Here is a 21,734-nt window from a genome sequence, read left to right on the forward strand (position 1 = left end):
GAGAGGAGACCTTCATAGGAACAAATCGAGAAGACAGCCATACCAAATCCCCAACACGAAGTCGGGGACCCACACCGCGGCGGCGGTTGGCAAAACGCTGAGCCTTCTCTTGTGACAACTTTAAGTTGTCCACCACATGATTCCAGATCTGCTGCAACCTATCCACCACAGAATCTACCCCAGGACAGTCAGAAGGCTCCACATGTCCCGAGGAAAAACGAGGATGGAAACCAGAGTTGCAGAAAAATGGCGAAACCAATGTAGCGGAACTAGCCCGATTATTAAGGGCAAACTCAGCCAACGGCAAGAAGGTCACCCAATCATCCTGATCCGCAGAAACAAAACACCTCAAATAAGCCTCCAGAGTCTGATTAGTTCGCTCCGTTTGTCCATTAGTCTGAGGATGAAAGGCAGACGAAAACGACAACTCAATGCCCATCCTAGCTCAAAAGGATCGCCAGAACCTGGAAACAAACTGGGATCCTCTGTCAGACACAATATTCTCAGGAATGCCGTGTAAACGAACCACATTCTGAAAGAACACAGGAACCAGATCGGAAGAGGAAGGCAGCTTAGGCAAAGGCACCAAATGGACCATCTTAGAAAAGCGATCACATACCACCCAGATGACAGACATGCCCTGAGACACCGGGAGATCTGAAATGAAATCCATGGAAATGTGTGTCCAAGGCCTCTTCGGGACAGGCAAGGGCAAGAGCAACCCGCTGGCACGCGAACAGCAAGGCTTAGCTCGAGCACAAGTCCCACAGGACTGCACAAACGACCGCACATCCCGTGACAAGGAAGGCCACCAAAAGGACCTAGCCACCAGATCTCTGGTGCCAAAAATTCCCGGATGCCCTGCCAACACCGAGGAATGAACCTCGGAAATGACTCTGCTGGTCCACTTATCAGGAACAAACAGTCTGTCAGGTGGACAAGAGTCAGGTCTACCAGCCTGAAATCTCTGCAACACACGTCGCAAATCCGGAGAAATGGCTGACAAGATAACTCCCTCTTTAAGAATACCAACCGGTTCTGCGACTCCCGGAGAGTCAGGCACAAAGCTCCTTGAAAGAGCATCAGCCTTCACATTCTTTGAACCTGGTAAATACGAGACCACAAAGTCAAAACGGGAGAAAAACAATGACCAGCGGGCCTGTCTAGGATTCAGGCGTTTAGCAGACTCGAGATACATCAAATTTTTGTGATCAGTCAAGACCACCACACGATGCTTAGCACCCTCGAGCCAATGACGCCACTCCTCAAATGCCCACTTCATGGCCAACAACTCCCGATTGCCAACATCATAATTCCGCTCAGCAGGCGAAAACTTCCTCGAGAAAAAGGCACAAGGTCTCATCACAGAGCAACCAGGGCCTCTCTGCGACAAAACGGCCCCTGCCCCAATCTCAGAAGCATCCACTTCAACCTGAAAGGGAAGTGAGACATCAGGCTGGCACAAAACAGGCGCCGAAGTAAACCGGCGCTTCAACTCCTGGAAAGCCTCCACGGCTGCAGGAGCCCAGTTAGCAACATCAGAACCTTTCTTGGTCATATCCGTCAAAGGTTTAACAATGCTAGAAAAATTAGCAATAAAACGACGGTAGAAGTTAGCAAAACCCAAGAACTTCTGAAGACTCTTAACTGACGTGGGTTGAGTCCAATCATGAATAGCTCGGACCTTGACTGGGTCCATCTCCACCGCAGAAGGGGAAAAAATAAACCCCAAAAAGGGAACCTTCTGTACTCCAAAGAGACACTTTGAGCCCTTAACAAATAAAGCATTCTCACGCAAAACCTGAAACACCATCCTGACCTGCTCTACATGCGAGTCCCAATCATCAGAAAAAACCAGAATATCATCCAGATAAACGATCATAAATTTATCCAGATACTTCCGGAAAATATCATGCATAAAGGACTGAAACACTGAAGGAGCATTAGAGAGCCCAAAAGGCATCACCAAGTACTCAAAATGACCTTCGGGCGTATTAAATGCGGTTTTCCATTCATCTCCTCGCTTAATGCGCACAAGGTTGTACGCACCACGAAGATCTATCTTGGTGAACCACTTGGCACCTTTAATTCGGGCAAACAAGTCTGACAACAGAGGCAAAGGATACTGAAATTTAACAGTGATTTTATTCAAAAGCCGATAGTCAATACAAGGTCTCAAAGATCCGTCCTTCTTGGCCACAAAAAAGAATCCCGCACCAAGAGGGGAAGAGGAAGGACGGATATGCCCCTTCTCCAGAGATTCCTTGATATACGAACGCATTGCGGTATGCTCAGGTACAGACAGATTAAATAGTCTTCCCTTAGGAAATTTGCTACCTGGAATCAAATCTATGGCACAGTCACAGTCCCTATGAGGAGGCAGAGCACTGGACCTGGACTCGCTGAACACATCCTGATAATCAGACAAATACTCAGGAACTTCCGAAGGAGTAGAGGAAGCAATAGACACCGGCGGGGAATCACCATGAATACCCTGACAGCCCCAACTTGACACAGACATTGCCTTCCAATCCAAGACTGGATTATGAGTCTGTAACCATGGCAAACCCAAAACGACCAAATCATGCATTTTATGCAGAACAAGAAAACGAATCACCTCCCGATGTTCAGGAGTCATGCACATGGTTACCTGTGTCCAAAACTGCGGTTTATTTTCCGCCAATGGGGTAGCATCAATACCCCTCAGAGGGATAGGATTAACCAACGGCTCAAGAACAAAACCACAGCGCTTGGCAAATGACAGATCCATAAGACTCAGGGCAGCACCTGAATCCACAAACGCCATAACAGGGTAAGAGGACAATGAGCAAATTAAAGTCACAGACAAAATAAATTTAGGTTGCAAATTACCAATGGCGACAGGACTAACAACCCTTGTTAGGCGTTTAGAGCATGCTGATATAACATGTGTAGAATCTCCACAGTAAAAACACAACCCATTCTGACGTCTATGATTTTTCCGCTCATTTCTGGTCTGAATTCTATCACATTGCATCAAATCAGGTGCTTGTTTAGACAACACTACCAGAGGATTAGCGGTTTTGCGCTCCCGCCAACACCGGTCAATTTGAATAGCCAGCACCATGGAATCATTCAGACTTGTAGGAATGGAGAAACCCACCATCACATTCTTAATGGCTTCAGAAAGGCCATTTCTGAAATTTGCGGCCAGCGCACACTCATTCCACTGAGTAAGCACGGACCATTTCCGAAATTTTTGGCAATACACTTCAGCTTCATCCTGGCCCTGAGAAATAGCCAGCAAGGCTTTTTCTGCCTGAACCTCAAGATTGGGTTCCTCGTAAAGCAATCCGAGCGCCAGAAAAAACGCATCAATATTTGCCAATGCTGGATCTCCTGGCGCTAGCGAGAAAGCCCAATCCTGAGGGTCGCCCCGTAAAAAAGAGATAACAATTTTAACTTGCTGAGCTGAGTCTCCAGATGAACGGGGTCTCAGAGATAGAAACAATTTACAATTATCCCTGAAATTCCTAAACTTAAATCGGTCTCCAGAAAACAGTTCAGGAATAGGTATTTTAGGTTCAGACATAGAACTACTGGTAACAAAATCTTGTATGCTTTGCACACGAGCAGCAAGCTGGTCCACACTTGTAATCAAGGTCTGGACATTCATGTCTGCAGCAAGCTCAAGCCACTCAGAGGTAAAGGGGAGGAAGAGAGGAAAAAAAAAAAAAAACTCAGAATTTCCTTTCTTATAATCCCACTTCTGCAATGCATTAAACATTCAATGTCGGCCTGGCATACTGTTATGACCCCAATGGCTGAGGGTCTCAGGAATAAATACCAAGTCTGCAAACACAAAAAACCAGCTCATAGGGCAGTGGTAACTGGGCTGACCATATATCTAATCCTAGCACCACAAATAGCAGTAGCCGGGGAACGTGCCTACGTTGGTTCTAGACGTCTCGCGCCAGCCGGAGAACTAACTAACCCTAGAAGGGAAAAGAAAGACCTTTCTTGCCTCCAGAGAAAAGACCCCAAAAGTTGGATACAAGCCCCCAACAAATAATAACGGTGAGGTAAGAGGAAAAGACAAACATAAGAATGAGCTAGGTATTTAGCAAAGAGAGGCCCACTAGCTAATAGCAGAATATAGTAAGATGACTTATATGGTCAGCAAAAACCCTATTAAAATATCCACGCTGGATATTCAAGAACCCCCGAACCGACTAACGGCCGGGGGGAGAACACCAGCCCCCTAGAGCTTCCAGCAAGGTCAGAACTCACATTTAGTACAAGCTGGACAAAAATAGAAGCAAAGCAAATAACCCAAAAAACAAAGAAGCAAGACTTAGCTTAATTTTGCAAGAACCAGGACCAGCAGACAGGAGCAACAGAAGGATCTGATTACAACGATGCCAGGCACTGGACTAAGGATCCAGGAAGTTTATATAGCGACACCCCTGGACTAACGACCCAGGTGAGTGCCAAACTGAAGAAAGACAATCCCAGAGTCATATCACTAGTGACCACAAGAGGGAGCCAAAAAGTCTAATTCACAACAACGCTGTGGAGAGTGGTCTGCTGCCTGCAGCATCCTTCAGCATGACCGGTTTGGCAGTGGGTCAGTAATGGTGTGGGGAGGGATTTCTTTGGAGGGCCGCGCAGCCCTTCATGTGCTCGCCAGAGGTAGCCTGACTGCCATTAGGTACTGAGATGAGATCCTCAAACCCCTTGTGAGACCATATGCTGGTGCAGTTGGCCCTGGGTTCCTCCTAATGCAGAAAAATGCCAGACCTCATGTGGCTGGAGTGTGTCAGCAGTTCCTGCAAGATGAAGGCATTGAAGCTATGGACTCGCCCGCCCATTCCCCAGACCTGAATATGATTGATCACATATGTGACATCATGTCTCACATCACCCACCAACGTCACGTTGCACCACAGATTGTCCAGGAGTTGGTGGATGCTTTAGTTTAGGTCTGGGAGGAGATCCCTCAGGAGACCTCATCATGAGCATGCCCAGGCATTGTAGGGAGGTCATACAGGCACATGGAGGTCATACACACTACTGAGCATCATTTCCTTGTCTTGAGGGATTTCCACTGAAGTTGGATCAGCCTGTAACTTCATTTTCCACTTTGATTTTGAGCATCATTCCAACTCCAGACCTCCGTGGGATATTAGTTGTGATTTATATTGATCATTTTTAGGTTTTATTGTTCGCAACACATTCCACTATGTAATGAATAAAGATTTACAACTGGAATATTTCATTCAGTGATATCTAGGATGTGGGATTGTAGTGTTTCCTATATTTTTTGGAGCAGTATATATATATATATATATATATATATATATATATATATACATACATACATATATATACTGTATGTGTATCTCTTGCATGTTGAGTCAGTCCTTGACTTAATAGTGTTTATAGCGGTGGTTGTTGATCAGCGGATATTATAGCATGCATGGAATCTTGCTTTATACATATTAGGAATCACCCTTTGTTCCTTTACACACATTGAAATGTATAGCATGTAAAGGCTATTAAGTTAGAGATAGGAGATATGAGGCTGGTGTGGATATATCAGTCTGTACTTGGCCCATGAAAGTCAGATGTGTGACAAAGTGCAAGTGTAACAAAAATCTGATTCATAACATGCCTAATGCAGGTATGCCAGGTTTTTATGCAAATATCACTTGATCAAGTTACATTGCATGATGGGACAGCAACGCTATCACCTGCATGGCAAAAAAGGTTACAGACTTTTGCTTAACCTTTGGACAGTGGAAATGATTGATGCATCGTTAGTGCCTTCCTGGGTCTTATTTTAATTTGTAAATTAAAATTTTTGTAAAATAGGTCAAATAAATATAGCAACATGACAATAAATATAGCAAAAAGTGATTTTCTTGGTAAGATGTGGTGATGTGTATACCTCAAGACTTTCTGCCAATCCTGTAAATAGTGTTTTTCAATGTCCTATTTACTGACCATAGACCATATTCCATTTTATAGATAACAATCACAGCTGCAGCAACAGATTCGAAAGATGAAGCGAGACGACAGTAATGGTCCGTGCTAGAATAATGCAATACAAGCACTGCAAGACTGGCGTAATATAGCAATACACTTCTCAAAAAAATAAAGGGAACACTTAAACAACACAATGTAACTCCAAGTCAATCACACTTCTGTGAAATGAACCTGTCCAGTTATGAAGCAACACCGATTGTGAATCACTTTCTCCTGCTGTTGTGCAAATGGAACAGACAACAGGTAAAAATAATAGGCAATTAGCAAGACAACCCCTATAAAGGAGTGATTCTGCAAGGGATGACCACAGACCATTCCTTTGTTCTCATCCTTTTTGGCTGTTGTTTTGGTCACTTTTGCATTTTGTCATTGCTCTCACCCCTAGAGGTATTGTACAATACATGAAGCGGTATCTACAACCCACAGAAGTTGCTCAGGTAGTGCAGCTCATCGAGGATGGCACATCAATGTGAACTGTGGCATGAAGGGTAGCTGCGTCTGCATCTGCGTCTCCTGCAGATACCAGGAGACAGGCCAGTACACAATGAGACGTGGAGGGGGCCATAGGAGGGCAACAACCCAGCAGCAGAACTGCTACCCCTCCCTTGTGCAAAGAGGAATAGTGTCAGAGCCCTGCAAAATAACCTCTAGCAGGCAACTAACTGGGATAAAGCATTTGAAATATTGCTAAATTTTTCTGCAACACAGAGTTGCCCAAAAATGTTGTGACTTTGGTGTTTGTATGCCAGTTTGTAGCAGCTCCACCAAAATCAGCAGCGCTGAGAAAGAGTTGAGACTGTGAGTATCTATGCCTACCTGTCATACTGAGGAAAAGGGACAGCATTTCTTCCACCAGAAATGCTACTCCAGTCCCTGACAGCAGTAATTTTGGTGAGACGCACGCCACAGAGAAGACGCACCAAATTCATTAAATGTCATGGGTCATTAAATGGATTTTGTGGGTTGCAGTTCAGCAAGCTCCTCATTTAGACTGTCGTACACAATGCCAGTCTTAATGTATCGGCCCCATATACTGTAAATATATATATACACACACACATATATTTATATATTAATACAAAGTAGCTACTTTATGCATTGCAGTCTTTTTCCATGTTATACACATCATGTAAACACTATGTACGTTCATTTTTTTTCATTCTGCCCACACATTAAAATATCTAATTATGTAATAATTTGTGTGATATTGTACTAATTACTGAGTGACATAATCACATAAATATGCAAGATTAACTCTTATATTAATGGGATTATGTCAAAGTATAATTGCAAAACGACTATATAAACTATAATGTAGTAATGAAAAAATAAAAGCACAATTTAAACCCTGTAGAGAAATTATATATAGAAATTAAAACTATGAATTATAGGGAGCACATATATATACAGTGGATAAGGAAAGTATTTAGACCCCTTTAAATTTTTTACTCTTTGTTTCATTGCAGCCATTTGGTAGATTCAAAAAACTTCATTTTTTTTCTCATTAAAGTACATTCTGCACCCCATCTAGACTCAAACAAACAGAAATGTTGAAATTTTTTGCATATTTATTAAAAAAGAAAAACTGAAATATCACATTGTCATAAGTATTCAGACCCTTTGCTCAGTATTGAGTAGGAGCACCCTTTTGAGCTAGTACAGGTGCTTAGGGGATCCTACAGTAAGTCATTATTTTTGGGGGACCCACATGTTAATATCTTTTTTGGTGTTCTTGACGGCACGCCCCCTGAGGAAGGAAGTTTTTACTTCCGAAACGCGCGTTGGGGAGGGCGGGAGACTGCATGTGTCCTGGTCACATACCACTAGGTACGTCATATATATGTGATGCCTTATACTTACTGCTATTTTTTAATATGTGTCAAGCATCTTCTGTTGTGACAACTTGGCACTATGTGCGGTCTCTCACCATTTATGCTGTATTGTGATTCACCGCTTGTCCTAGTTTCACCCCTGTCCTTTGCCTTTATATATTATGAATAAATATATTTTTTATATTTGCAAACTAGTGTGGACATTCTTCCACTATTTCTTCTGTGGTTTTTCTTAGATATTAATAGCATGGGAAGCACCATGGGTATTACCCCCTTCCCAGGCTACAAACATCTGCCCCAGCAGTCGGCTTTCCCTCTGCTGGTTAAGAAAATTACGGACGAGCCCACACCATGTTTTTCAGAAAAATAAGCTTTTATTAATTAAATACATCTACAGTGAGTTGCACACACACTGTGCTAATTGTATATGTCATTGACATCCGTATAACTATCTATTCTATGTGTATATACTGTATTTAATCCATCTATTCCATGCTGTTGGGTCCTGCTATGATTTTACAGTTGGAGGCTGCTGAATTGCCAGCTTTTCTTCTAGCTATATATCTATGTAATATACAGCTCTGGCAAAAATTAAGAGACCACTGCAAAATGTTCAGTTTGTCTGATTTTTCTCTTTATAGGTATATTTTTGAGTAAAATGTAAACTGTTCATTTATTCTATTAACTTCTGAAAACATGTCTCCAAATTTCTCCGAAATGGTCAAAATGAAAAAAATAAAAAACAAGTGCTTTCAGACCTCAAATAATTGAAAGAGAACAAGTTCATAATCATTTAGAAACAACAATACTAGTGTTTTAACTCAGCAAGAGTTCAGAAATCAATATTATGTGGAATAACCATGATTTTTAATCACAGCTTTCATGCGTCTTGGCATGCTTTCCACCAGTCTTTCACACTGCTTCTGGTGCAAAAATGTAAGTAGTTCTTTGTTTGATGGCTTGTGACTCTCCATCATCCTCTTGATTACATTGCAGAGGTTTTCAATGGGGTTCAGGTCTGGAGATTGGGCTGCCCATGACAGGGTTTTGATGCGATGGTTTCTTAATTTTTGCCAGAGCTGTATACATATTTATATGTGTGTCTCACTGACATCAGTATACAGTTCATCCCCCCCATCACGTGACCTCCGGCTACAGCTGCCTCTGTTGTCTGGTAATGTCACGTCAATTTCTGGAATTAGAACCTGATTTGGCATCTCCGAGGCGGGACCAGGAACTCGGAGTGACTTGGTTGTGGCCGTAGCTTCATTGCACATCACAGCCCAGCATCACGCGGGCGCTCTACTGCCCTGCTTTCATTAACAGAGCGCAGCAAGCCAGCGCAATGCTGGACTGTGACGTGCAGTGAAACTCCGCCCACATCCCAGTTACTCAGGGTTACTGGTCCCGCCTTGGTGATGCCGACTCAGCTTCCAATTCTGGAAGTTGACGTGACATCACTGGACATAAGCCGGGGATCACGTGAGATGGATGAGCAGACAGCAATAGCGTCGCTCACAGTCACATTTGGAAATGCAGGATATTTGAAGAAACCCTTATTTCCAAAGTTTATATCGATCTGCCCACTACTCATTGTAATGAGCAACCTCTTTAAGATTATAAGTGATACTAGATGGTGGCCCGATTCTAACGCATTGGGTATTCTAGAATATGCATGTCCACGTAGTATATTGCCTAGTCACGTAGTATATTGCCCAGTCACGTAGTATATTGCCCAGTCACGTAGTATAATACTCCTTGCAGTTATGGCCCCATACATGCCCCATATAATGCTCCATGCAGTTATGGCCCCATAGATGCTCCATATAATGCTCCATGCAGTTCTTTATGGCCCCATAGATGCCCCATATAATGCCCCATATATTGCTCCATGCAGTTATGGCCCCATAGATGCCCCATATAATGCTCCATGCAGTTATTGCCCTATAGATGCCCCATATAATGCTCCATGCAGTTCTTTATGGCCCCATAGACGCTCCATACAGCATTGTGCCACATGAAATGCTGCTGCTGCTGCTGCAATAAAAAAAAAAATCACATACTCACCTCTCGTCGCTGCTCCTCAGCATCCCGTCTCTCCGCACTGACTGTTCAGGCAGAGGGCGGCGCGCACACTAATACGTCATCGCGCCCTCTGACCTGCACAGTCACTGCAAGAGGACAGGAAGACGGAGCAGCGCCCGGCGGATGGAATGCGGACAGGTGAATATGAAATACTCACCTGCTCCTGACGCTGTCCCTGCCTGTCCCATGGTACCGCAGCTTCGCGCCTGCGCGAGAAGGACCTGCCATGACATCACGGTCACATGACCACGACGTCATGGCAGGTCCTTCTCGCGCAGGCGCGCAGGGCCTGTGATGTGTGACGTTATGGCAGGTCCTTCTCACGCAGGCGCGCAGGGCCTGTGATGACGTCGCGGTCACATGACCGTGACATCATGGCAGGTCCTTCGCGCATACCATCCTTGCCACAGAAACCTGCCGGTGGAAGGTGAGTTTATAATGATTTTTTATTTTTTTAATTATTTTTAACATTAGATTTTTTTACTATTGACGCTGCATAGGCAGCCTCAATAGTAAAGACTTGGTCACACAGGGTTAATAGCGGCGGTAACGGAGTGAGTTACCCGCGGCATAACGTGGTCCGTTACCGCTAGCATTAACCCTTTGTGAGCGGTGACTGCGGGGAGTATGGAGCGGGCACCGGGCACTGACTGCAGGGGAGTAGGGAGGGACTAATTGGACTGTGGCCGTTGCTGATTGGTCGCAGCAGCCATGACAGGCAGCTGACGAGACCAATCAGCGACTTGCATTCCATGACAGACAGAGGCCACGCCAATGAATATCCGTGACAGAAAGACAGAAGGCTAGACAGACAGACAGAAAGACGGAAGTGACCCTTAGACAATTATATAGTAGATATGTCTACAGTCTGTAATTTTTATAATAAGACATCAGCTGCATTCACTCTGAACTGAAAAATGATGATAATTAAAATCTAAATAATTTAGAAGAGGTTCTCCAGCTTTAAGAAAATCACAGACGAATCAATTTTTTTCTGGAAGGTTGGCAACGTTATCTCCGTCTGCTAGTTTTCACCCACATGTTATAAAGTGCTGTGAGCGGCAGACAAAGTTTAAAATGTCACAAATTATGGTTTGTAAATGGTGTGCGCAAAAAATTAGCACATTTTTTATACCATTTTCTGGCGGAAATGCTTTACTAAATGCACACCATAGACTCAACAGACAATACCACACATCCCGCCGTGTTGAGATGAGTTGAGTCTAAAATATGAAAAGTTTAGATACATAGGCTTCACATTAAACATGATATGTTACACCAGGGATGCAGCATACCATCAGCTATAATGAGATGCGATACTCGGACAACAGGACAGTATCAAACATGGTAGGCTTAGTTACATCAGCTCAGTTACAGACAGCGTCAGACTGGAGCACCTTGGGCCCACCAGAGAAAATCATTCTTGGGGCCCACTATGTAGCTACATAGAAATAGATACAAGACCACCAATTGTGCGGTAAAAAGCGCTAATATCAGGGTATAATATAAGGTAGCTCACGTCTTAATTATGCAGCATTGTTGGGGTAGCCCCCTCACAGAATATAATGTAGCCCCCTCATAAAATATAATGCAGTCCCCTCTCATAGAATATAATGCAGCACCCCACAAAATATAATGCAACCCCCTCCGGTATAACGCAGTCGCCACCATAGGGTATAATGCAGCCCCCCTCATATAGTATAATGCAGCCCACCACAGAATATAATGTAGTCCCCTGAGAGAATACAGCCCCACCACAGAATATAATGCAGCCTCCCATAGAGTATACTGTAGCCCCCTCATACAGTATGATGTAGCCCCCCATAATATAATGTAGTGTAGTCCCCTGAGAATAATGCAGTCCCCCACAGAATATAATGTAGCCCCTCATAAAGTATGTAGCCCCTCTCCACCCCATCATTGTCCTCATCACCACCTCCATCATTGCCTTCTCCCCCTCCACCCCTATCATTCTCCCCCACCACCTCCATCACTGCCCATTCCACCACCTGCATCATTGCCTCCTCCCCCACCACCATCATTGTCCATTACCTCCATCATTGCCTCCCCCACCACCATCATTGCTCATTACCTCCATCATTGCCTCCCCCACCACCATCATTGCTCATTTCATCACGTCCATCATTGCCTCCCACCACCAACATTGCCAATCACCTCCATCATTGCCTCCCCCTCCACCATCATTGCCCATCACCTCCATCATTGCCTCCCCACCATCATTGCCTATCACCTCCATCATTGCCTCCCCACCACAATCATTGACCATCACCTCCATCATTGCCTCCCCACCATCACTGCCTATCACCTCCATTGCCTATCACCTCCATCATTGTCTCCCCCCACCACCATCATTGCCCATCACCTCCATCATTGCCCATCACCGCCATCATTGCCTCCCCCACCATCATTGCCCATCACCTCCATCATTGCCTATCACCTCCATCATTGCAGCTCATCACACACACACGCAGGCACAGACACACACAGACACACTCTCTCTCACACACACACACGCAGGCACAGACACACACAGACACAGACACACTCTAACACGCGCAGGCACACACACACATAGGCACAGACACACTCTCACATACACACACACACAGGCACACAGCACAGCTCACCTCCCCGCAGCAGCAGCTCATCCAAGCAGCCTCTTCCTCGCTGGAAGCTTTCTGTCTGAGACAGCACGCTGGAAGATGACGTCATCCAGCTGGGCTGTCTTAGACAGGAAGCAGGATGCCGGGAGGCGAGCTGCTTTGTGTGAGTCTGTGTGCCTGCATGTGTGTGTATGTGTGCGGCGCTGTGTGTGTGTGTGTGTGTGCATGCGTGCGTGTGGTGGTGGGGCTTTACATGCGGGCAGAGTTAGCTGCAGCCTGCGGCTAACGCTGCCCGCTATTAAAGAGAAATGGTATTCACGCCTCTCCACGCCCACAGGGTCATGGGGAAGCGTGAATATTCATTTTGCTTTAGCAGCGGGGACAGGATCCTGTCTCCAGCTGCTGCTACGCATATCACAGGGCGGGCCCCCTTGACTCAGGGGCCCCATAGCCACTGGCTGGGGGCCCCTGGAGCAGTGGGGGCCCTAGGCAGATGCTGGCCAGTATGCCAGCAGGTGTCAGTGCCTGGGCCCACCGGAGAATCCTCCAGTTCTCCGATGGGCCAGTCCGAGCCTGGTTACACACATGATCGACCTAGATCCAGGTTCAGCAGTACAATTTTTAAGCATGTTTGGCTTAGAAATCTAGGTTTAACATCACAGTATCAAACATTATAGTCACATATGATAGATATACAGATGCTTCTCACAAAATTAAAATATCATGAAAAAGTTAATTTATTTCAGTTCTTCAATACAAAAAGTGAAACTCATACATTATATAGAGTCATTACAATCATAGTGATCTATTTCAAGTGTTAATGTTGATGATTATGGCTTACAGCCAATGAAAACCCAAAAGTCGTTATCTCAGTAAATTAGAATACTTTATAACACCAGCTTGAAAAATGATTTTAAAATCCAAAATGTTGGCCTACTGAAATGTATGTTCAGTAAATGCACTCAATACTTGGTTGGGGCTCCTTTTGCATCAATTACTGCATTAATACACTAATCTGGCATGGAGGCGTGGCAATGAGATGCCTCTGTAATAGTATTGCAAGATGGATAAGTGTCTGCTTGTATTCCTCAGCATTGAGAACACCAAGAAATGGGCAACGGTGAGGACCTCAGAATCAGAATTTGTACAAGGAAACTTAATGCAGCAGATGAGAAACACATCATGCTTACTTCTCTTCAAAATCAGATGTCCAATAGTTATATCAACTCAGATTGTACAGTAGCTAGTGAGACCCAGCTGCACTTTTCCACTTTTCGGTGTTCTGTTTAGAAGTGGTCTTCATGGAAGAATTACTAAAGCCAAACCTTTGAAATGGAAAAAAGACCAAGTGACTCAATTTTCCATAAAAGCATAGGAACCAGGCTGCAGAAAAATTGTAGCAGGTGCTTTGGTCTGATGAGTAAAATATTGAAATAATTGACTGTAACAGAATGCAGTTTGTCGATGTGCTGGAGAGCAGTACACTAATGAGTGTCTGCAGGCAACAGTGAAGCATGGTGGAGGTTCCTAACAACATTGGTGCTGCATTCCAGCTAATGGAGATGGGCATTTAGTCAGAATCAATTACGGTATGTCCTCAGTGCCAAGACATACCAGCAGACACTTATCCATCATGTAATACCATCAGGAAGGTGTCCGATTGGATCCAAATTTATTCTGCAGCAGTTCCCCAAGAACCAGAAAATCACATTGTATGATTTTTAAATAATTAAATTGCATTTTATTGCATGAAATAAGTATTTGATCACCTACCAACCAGCAAGAATTCTGGCTCTCACAGACGTGTTAGTTTTTCTTTAAAAAGACCTCCCACTCTGCACTCATTACCTGTATTAATTGCACCTGTTTGAACTCATTACCTGTATAAAAGACACCTGTCCACACACTCAATCAATCATACTCCAACCTCTCCAACATGGCCAAGGCCAAAGTGATGTCTAAGGACACCAGGGACAAAATTGTAGATCTGCACAAGGCTGTGATGGGTTATAGGACAGTAGGCAAGCAGCTTGGTGAGAAGGCAACAACTGTTGGCAAAATGATTACAAATTGGAAGAAACACAAGATAACTGTCAATCTTCCTCAGTCTGGGGTTCCATGCAAGCTCTTGTCTTGTGGGGTAAGGATGATTCTTAGAAAGGTAATGAATCAGCTCAGAGCTACATGGATGGACCTGGTCAATGACCTGAAGAGAGTTGGGACCACAGTCTTAAACATTACTGTTAGTAACACACTATGACATCATGGATTAAAATCCTGTAGGGCACATAAGATCCCCCTGCTCACGCCAGTACATGTCCAGGCCTACTTGAAGTTTGCCTGGATGATCCAGAGAAAGCAGGGTAGAAGGTCATGTGGTCAGATGAGACCAAAATAGAACATTTTGGTATCAACTCCACTTGCCGTGTTTGGAGGAAGAAGAAGGATGAGTACAACCCCAAGAACACCATTCCAACTGTAAAGCATGGTGGAGAAAAGGTCATACTTTGGGGGTGCTTTTCTGCCAGGGGGACAGGAAGACTACACCATATTGAAGGGAGGATAAATGGGGTCATGTATCGCAAGATTTTGGCCAACAACCTCCTTCCCTCAGTAAGAGCATTGAAGATGGGTCGTGGCTGGGTCTTCAAGCATAACAATGACCCGAAACACACGGCCAGGGGAACTAAAGAGTGGCTCCGTAAGAAGCATTTCAAGGTCCTGGAGTGTCCGAGCCAGTCTCTATTCATGAACCCAATAGAAAATCTTTGGAGGGAGCTGAAACTCAATGTTGCCCAGTGAGAGCCCCAAAACCTGAAAGATATGGTGAAGATCTGTATGGAGGAGTGGGCCAAAATCCCTGCTGCAGTGTCTGCAAACTTGGTCAAGAACTACAGGAAACATCTGACCTCAGTAATTACAAACAAAGGATTCTGTACTAAATATTAAGTTCTGTTTTTCTATTGTATCAAATACTTATTTCATGCAATAAAATGCAAATGATTTATGTAAAAATCATACAGTTTGATATTCTGGATTTGTTTTAAGATTCTGTCTCTTAGGCTGCCGTCACACATTCAGTATTTGGTCAGTATTTTACATCAGTATTTGTAAGCCAAAACCAGGAGTGGGTGATAAATGCAGAAGTGGTGCATATGTTTCTATTATACTTTTCCTCTAATTGTTCCACTCCTGGTTTTGGCTTACAAATACTGATGTAAAATACTGACCAAATACTGCTAGTGTGACGGCAGCCTTATAGTTGAAGTGTACCTACGATAAAAATTACAGACCTCTCCATTTTTTGTGTGGGGGGGAAACTTGCAAAATCGGCAGTGCATCAAATACTTATTTTTACCACTGTATATATAAAAAGAGGGGACACAGAAAATACCGAACTTTCCTGTAGACTATAAATTTTGCACTTACAGTATGTGTAGATAGCCAAGAAAAGAACAGATTGGGAATAGAGAAGGATGGTTTCGTTTGTCAGTATTATTGGTAGATTAGATTTTGAGTAAAAGGGCACATACTTACGGTACATTTTTGGTTAATTGCATCTTTGTAATATCGTCATTAAAGCATACATTGAAGCCTTTATTTTTCTTTTTCTTTTGTGTTCATCGCGATTAAAAAATGAAAATATAATGTGTGGATGGTGATATGGCATCACAAGAAATTCCCATCTGCTAAATTTATTATAGAGTAAAAGTATTCACTTTCAAAATGAGCCATTCCAAAAAATGAAAGTTGCCTGAGAGGTATAGGTATATGTTAGAAATGATTACCTTACAGTTCCTTAGGATAAGCCTTCTCCTTACTTCTACAGATTGCATAAATTATCTAGTTTTCTTAGTCTTAGATATCAGGAATAGATAGTGACAGCTTGAACTCTCCTATTTACTAACATAGTAGTGTCCTGCAACTACATATATTATGATCAATTAGTCAGATCATGTTACTCTGCTCCTCTTCTGTCTACAAAGACTACTTGCAGAATTTACAATCTCTGCAATTACACATAATTGGTCATGCTGTTGAAGGTCACATTTCTATTCAACATTGACCTTGAGGGTATGTGCACACGTTGCGGATTTCTTGCAGAAATTTCCTGAAGAAAACCGGAAATTTTCTGCAAGAAATCCGCATTTTTTTTTTGCGTTTTTTTTCCGTTTTTTTCGCTTTTTTTAGCATTCTGCAAGCGTAATTAGCTTGCAGAATGCTAAAGTTTTCCAAGCGATCTGTAGCATCGCTTGGAAAACTGACTGACAGGTTGGTCACACTTGTCAAACATACTGTTTGACAAGTGTGACCATCTTTTTACTATAGATGCAGCTTATGCAGCATCTATAGTAAAAGATAGAATGTTTAAAAATAATAAAAAAAATAAAAAAAATGCTTATACTCACCCGCAGACAGCTGATATCCTCACCGGCGTCCGTTCCGTATAGATGGTGTGCGCGCGCAGGACCTTCCATGACGTCGCGGTCACATGACCGGTCTCGACCAATCACAGGACGGTCACAAGACCGTGACGTCATCGCAGGTCCTCCACCGCACATCAGCTACAGGAACCGAAGCGGCAGCATGCAGCTGAGAGGCGGGAAGACATCGAGGGTGAGTATAGGACTATTTTTTATTTTAATTCTTTATTTTTGACCACTTATATGGTGCCCAGTGCGTGGAGGAGAGTCTCCTCTCCTCCACCCTTGGGTACCAACCGCACATAATCTGCTTACTTCCCGCATGGTGTGCACAGCCCCGTGCGGGAAGTAAGCAGATCAATGGACCCCTAGGTGTGCGGAATCCCCGCAATTCCGCATTTTTAATGAACATGTTGCTTTTTTTTCCGCGATGCGATTTTTTCGCGGAAAAAATCGCAACATTTGCACAAAAAATGCGGAATACACTGTAAATAATAGGAGGCATATGTTAGCGTTTTTTTCGCGTTTTTATCACGTTTTTATAGCGAAAAAACGCGAAAAAAACGCTAAAAATCCTGAACGTGTGCACATGGCCTGATATTCAGAATGATAATGTATCTTGTATTGTACACATATTACTAAAACACCCCCCTCGCCTTCATGAAGTCAATGAATGTTAAATTCTCTAAGCTGCTAATTCCAAGCCATGATAAGCACCAGTGAGCATTAAATAAAAGTTAATTATAAAGAATTCCTCATCCAAACAGAATGACACACTAACCAGTATATAATGTAGAAATATGGCTTTGACTGACACTGAGCATCCACAATCATCTCAGCCACCTGCCAGGATCTGTCCTCTTCTTCCCATGTTATACAAGTCCTGCTTAAGGATTCCTGGGATAAGTGAAGCTCTAAGGAACATTGCCTACCCCTACAGTATTTCAGAGGGAAATGCCAACATACCGGGTGAAGAGACATCTGTGTTGTATTGGTTATTCTCTACCTTGGGATTCAGATGGACACTACAGGCTGATCTTGGCAAGTTGTGAATATTAGGATTTTGGGACAAATCCAAAAATGTTATATGACACGAACAAATTTGGTTTACGTTAGTCATTGAGCTGAATCAAATACGGTAACTTGGGGCCCTCGGTTTCTTCCTAGGTCAATGCTATTTCTGCAGAAGAAGGCTTTGTCTGTGCAGACAATACATACTGCCTGGTAAGCTGCCAGGTAACTTTCATGTACCAAGAATCCAAAGCACCAGGTATTAAGAAGTGAGTTTTATTTTAAAGCTTACCGTAAAATCTGCTGCTGTAGGATTTGGTACCTTGGATTATTACTGCATGCACTAAGATAATGATAGTGATGGAATATCACACCAAAGGTGCTAGTGGTCCTACGGTATTCCTACTGTGATTTTCAGTGACCCGCACATGGGAGTACACATATAAATAATGGGAGAAACATCTTGTGAGCACTTGATATCGTTAGCCTATATCTCTGCCTTTTTGTAAGGGAAGCACTATATCTCTACTTAAAAAATTTGAGTAATTGTAAGAATATTTCATTCCTCTTCATTATTGATCCTGAGTTACTGCCATTATTATAGTCCAGACAGTCCTGCTGGTCATTCAAGGAAACAATAATTGTGCTTGTAATCAGATATATCCCTATCAGATTAACCAATCTCCTAGAATGTATTGAGACAAGACTACACTTCACACAGAACAAGCCTCTAGAAAAAGATCTACGCAGACTTTGATTCACAAGAAACGCTCGGGAACTTAAGCTCTGAAGTAGATTTCTATTTACTGCATCTGGGTTATAATAAGCTATAATACAGAACAAAAGACCAAAACTTTTTTTTTCTGTAGATTCATTATTTTTATAAACAGTAAAACCAATAATTTAAGGTGACCAGGTTTCCTAAATCACAACTCTACCCAAAGCACCAACATAACATTTTCTGGAGAGAATTATTACACGAAATGATGATGTACTCAGTCCCTGAGAGTGCAGAAGACGCAAACATTCCTGATCTTCGTCTCAATACTTTTTCTTTTTTTTTGCCATTTTGTTCAAGTATGTCATCTCATCTAATGGGTATTCTATTGGCAGACAAGAAAATGACAAAAATCCCATACCTAGCTCCACAAGCGCACGTTTACCATGAACAATGACGTGCGTTCACATGCGTAGATGCTGTATACTGTACACCTACACACTCACACACATGCATGCTCCACGCAATTACCTTCCCACACTGCTGCATTAATAACAGCCACATACACAGTCGTGCACACTGACAACGCAGGACACATTTCCAGTTACACAATTCATACAACGGAAAAAAACACAGGAGACATAAAGTGAGACGAGCATTTGTGTGATACATCCTATAAGGACGGGAAGAGAAGCTGCACAATGTGACAGAGGGGAGAGCATCTGGGCCTCTCAGATGTTGCTCCTGCTGTCCTGTTTCTCCCTCATGTACACATTTTCCCATCAGTTCCGAATAACCATCCTCTTCAGTCGTCCTTCCTACACCACTCTTTCGCATCCCTCTTCACCTGTCTTGTCTGATCACACCCGACCCACTACACCTTTCCAATCTCCAAGACCCTCGTCCCTCTGCCACCATGGTTCCTAGCCCGTCTGACTTCCTCTAGCCTTTCTTTGACTATCCTTTGGTACTCTCTTCTTACCTCTCTCTCATTCTCTTCTCTTTTTTACCTTCTCTTCAGTTTCAGAAAGAGAGCTCAGAGCGACATCACCATGGTAATAAGGTTGTGGATTGCTAAAGAAGGAGAGAGAATGTGAAAAGTGTGAGCAGGGGTGATGGAAAAGATGGGGTGAGGGGGATGGAAAATAAAAAAAGGGAAATGGTAACAGAGGCACCCACAGGAGGATAAGAGTGAGATGGACAAGAAATAGAGGTTGCGGAAATGATTAGAAAGGGGGTGTGTAGTCAGTGGGTGTATTGCTGCGTGTGCTGGGAGGAAGGCTATGTATGTGTTAGAATGCTTTTCACAGGATTCGTGTGAATTGATAGAGGGGGATGAGGAGGGAAGCGACTGTTCTGTTTGAGGAAACTATGCAGGAAAGTTCAATTATATAAAGTTGGATTTTATGTAAGCTTAGTCATGTGTGTAGCAGCCATATTAGAGCGATAGCGGTATGGCGGGGAGCATGATAATACCCTGCTTCTTCTTACTAAAATAGGGATTTTCTTGCAGAGTCAGGTTTTGTCTTATGTTATCATTTGTTGATTGATTTATTTTGCTTACATAGGGCCAATATTTTGCCCAGCAGACATTCTCATCACTCTCCCCATCGGGGGCCACAACCTAAATTCCCTTTCAGTATGTGTTGGAGAATGGGAGGGGAAACCCACCAAATATGGGGAGAACATATAAACTCCTTGCAGATAATGTCCCTGGTGGGATTCGAAACCTGGAACCCAATGTATTACAGATTTAGCAGATCTGTCGTCTTGTGCTCTTTTCATAATACCATTTTAAATTCCATTTTTAAACTACACAAGACTGTTGAGAAATGTCAATACCATCTTAAAGAAAGGTAGCACAAGCAATATCTCAGGGATCTTCAGGTTTAAGGAAAATAAAATATATTAGGTGTTGGGGACTGGTATGCATGTGGGGAACGAGAAACAGATTTATCATCCACAGAAACAGAACACTCTGATTCTGATACCCAACAGAAAACATCCTGGGGGCTTCAGAGAAGCTGAAACAGGGGTTATCCTAGGGGTGAACGGCACACATCTTTGTCTAGAACTATTTTTTTTTAGACAAAGCTTACCCCCTGCAAAGTCACAACCTCTCCAAAAAAGGATTACAACTGCAGGTTGTTAATTTGTCCAAAAGAACTCTTAACGACATAGAAATGTCTGTACTAAGTAAGGGAAGAACTACAAAATTAATGGCAGACCAGAAGAGCCCCTGCAATCCCATTGACTACAATGGGGTCTGTTGTGACTCCTTCATTTTACTGGAATTAATACAGTGTGATAATTCTGATGATATAGAATTACCGGTATTTGCAATCAAAGTTTCAACCACACAATACCAAATGTGATAATATTCTCTAACCAAATGAAAGCCTAATCCTTGCCACATTTAGGCCTCCACATGTCTGTGGAAAATGGTAGCGGTGTCATCAGTGTTTTCCATTAGTGTATCATTAATGTGTCTCTTTTTACCATCAGTGTGTCATCCATGTTTCCCTTCTTACCATCAGTGTGTCATCCATGTTTCCCTTCTTACCATCAGTGTGTCATCCATGTGTCCCTTCTTACCATCAGTGTGTCATCCGTGTGTCCCTTTTTAACATCAGTGTGTCATCTGTATGTCCCGTTTTATCATGTGTGTCGTCCGAGTGTCCCTTTTTACCGTCAGTGTGTCATCCATGTGTCCCTTTTTACCATCAGTGTGTCATCCGTGTGTCTTTTTACGTCAGTGTGTCATCCGTGTCCCTTTTTACCATCAGTGTGTCATCCGTGTGTTTTTTTACCGTCAGTGTGTCATCCGTATGTCCCGTTTTATCATCAGCGTGTCCCTTTTTACCATCAGTGTCATCCGTGTGTCTTTTTACCATCAGTGTGTCATCCGTGTCCCTTTTTACCATCAGTGTGTCATCCGTGTGTTTTTTTACCATCAGTGTGTCATCCGTGTCCCTTTTTACCATCAGTGTGTCATCCGTGTGTCCCTTTTTAT

The 21,734-nt window shown here is 43.2% G+C and overlaps 1 protein-coding gene across 6 annotated transcripts in view; it reads right to left on the minus strand.

Annotated features, from left to right (window-relative positions):
• SHANK3 (SH3 and multiple ankyrin repeat domains 3) overlaps positions 1–21,734 on the minus strand; it is a 521,647-nt gene that overhangs the window by 452,357 nt on the left and 47,556 nt on the right. For 5 of the 6 annotated variants that reach the window (XM_077264298.1, XM_077264303.1, XM_077264297.1 and 2 more), the window contains exon 1: positions 19,704–19,976. The exons of the other annotated variant lie outside the window; for it this stretch is intronic. In XM_077264298.1, the coding sequence (XP_077120413.1) occupies positions 19,704–19,714 (11 nt within the window). In that variant the 5' untranslated portion in view covers positions 19,715–19,976. Of the gene's footprint in view, positions 1–19,703; positions 19,977–21,734 lie in introns of those variants that run through there. 6 annotated transcript variants of the gene reach the window in all.

The sequence above is a fragment of the Ranitomeya variabilis genome, chromosome 5 (assembly GCF_051348905.1).
Source record: "Ranitomeya variabilis isolate aRanVar5 chromosome 5, aRanVar5.hap1, whole genome shotgun sequence".
Lineage (NCBI taxonomy): Eukaryota > Metazoa > Chordata > Amphibia > Anura > Dendrobatidae > Ranitomeya > Ranitomeya variabilis.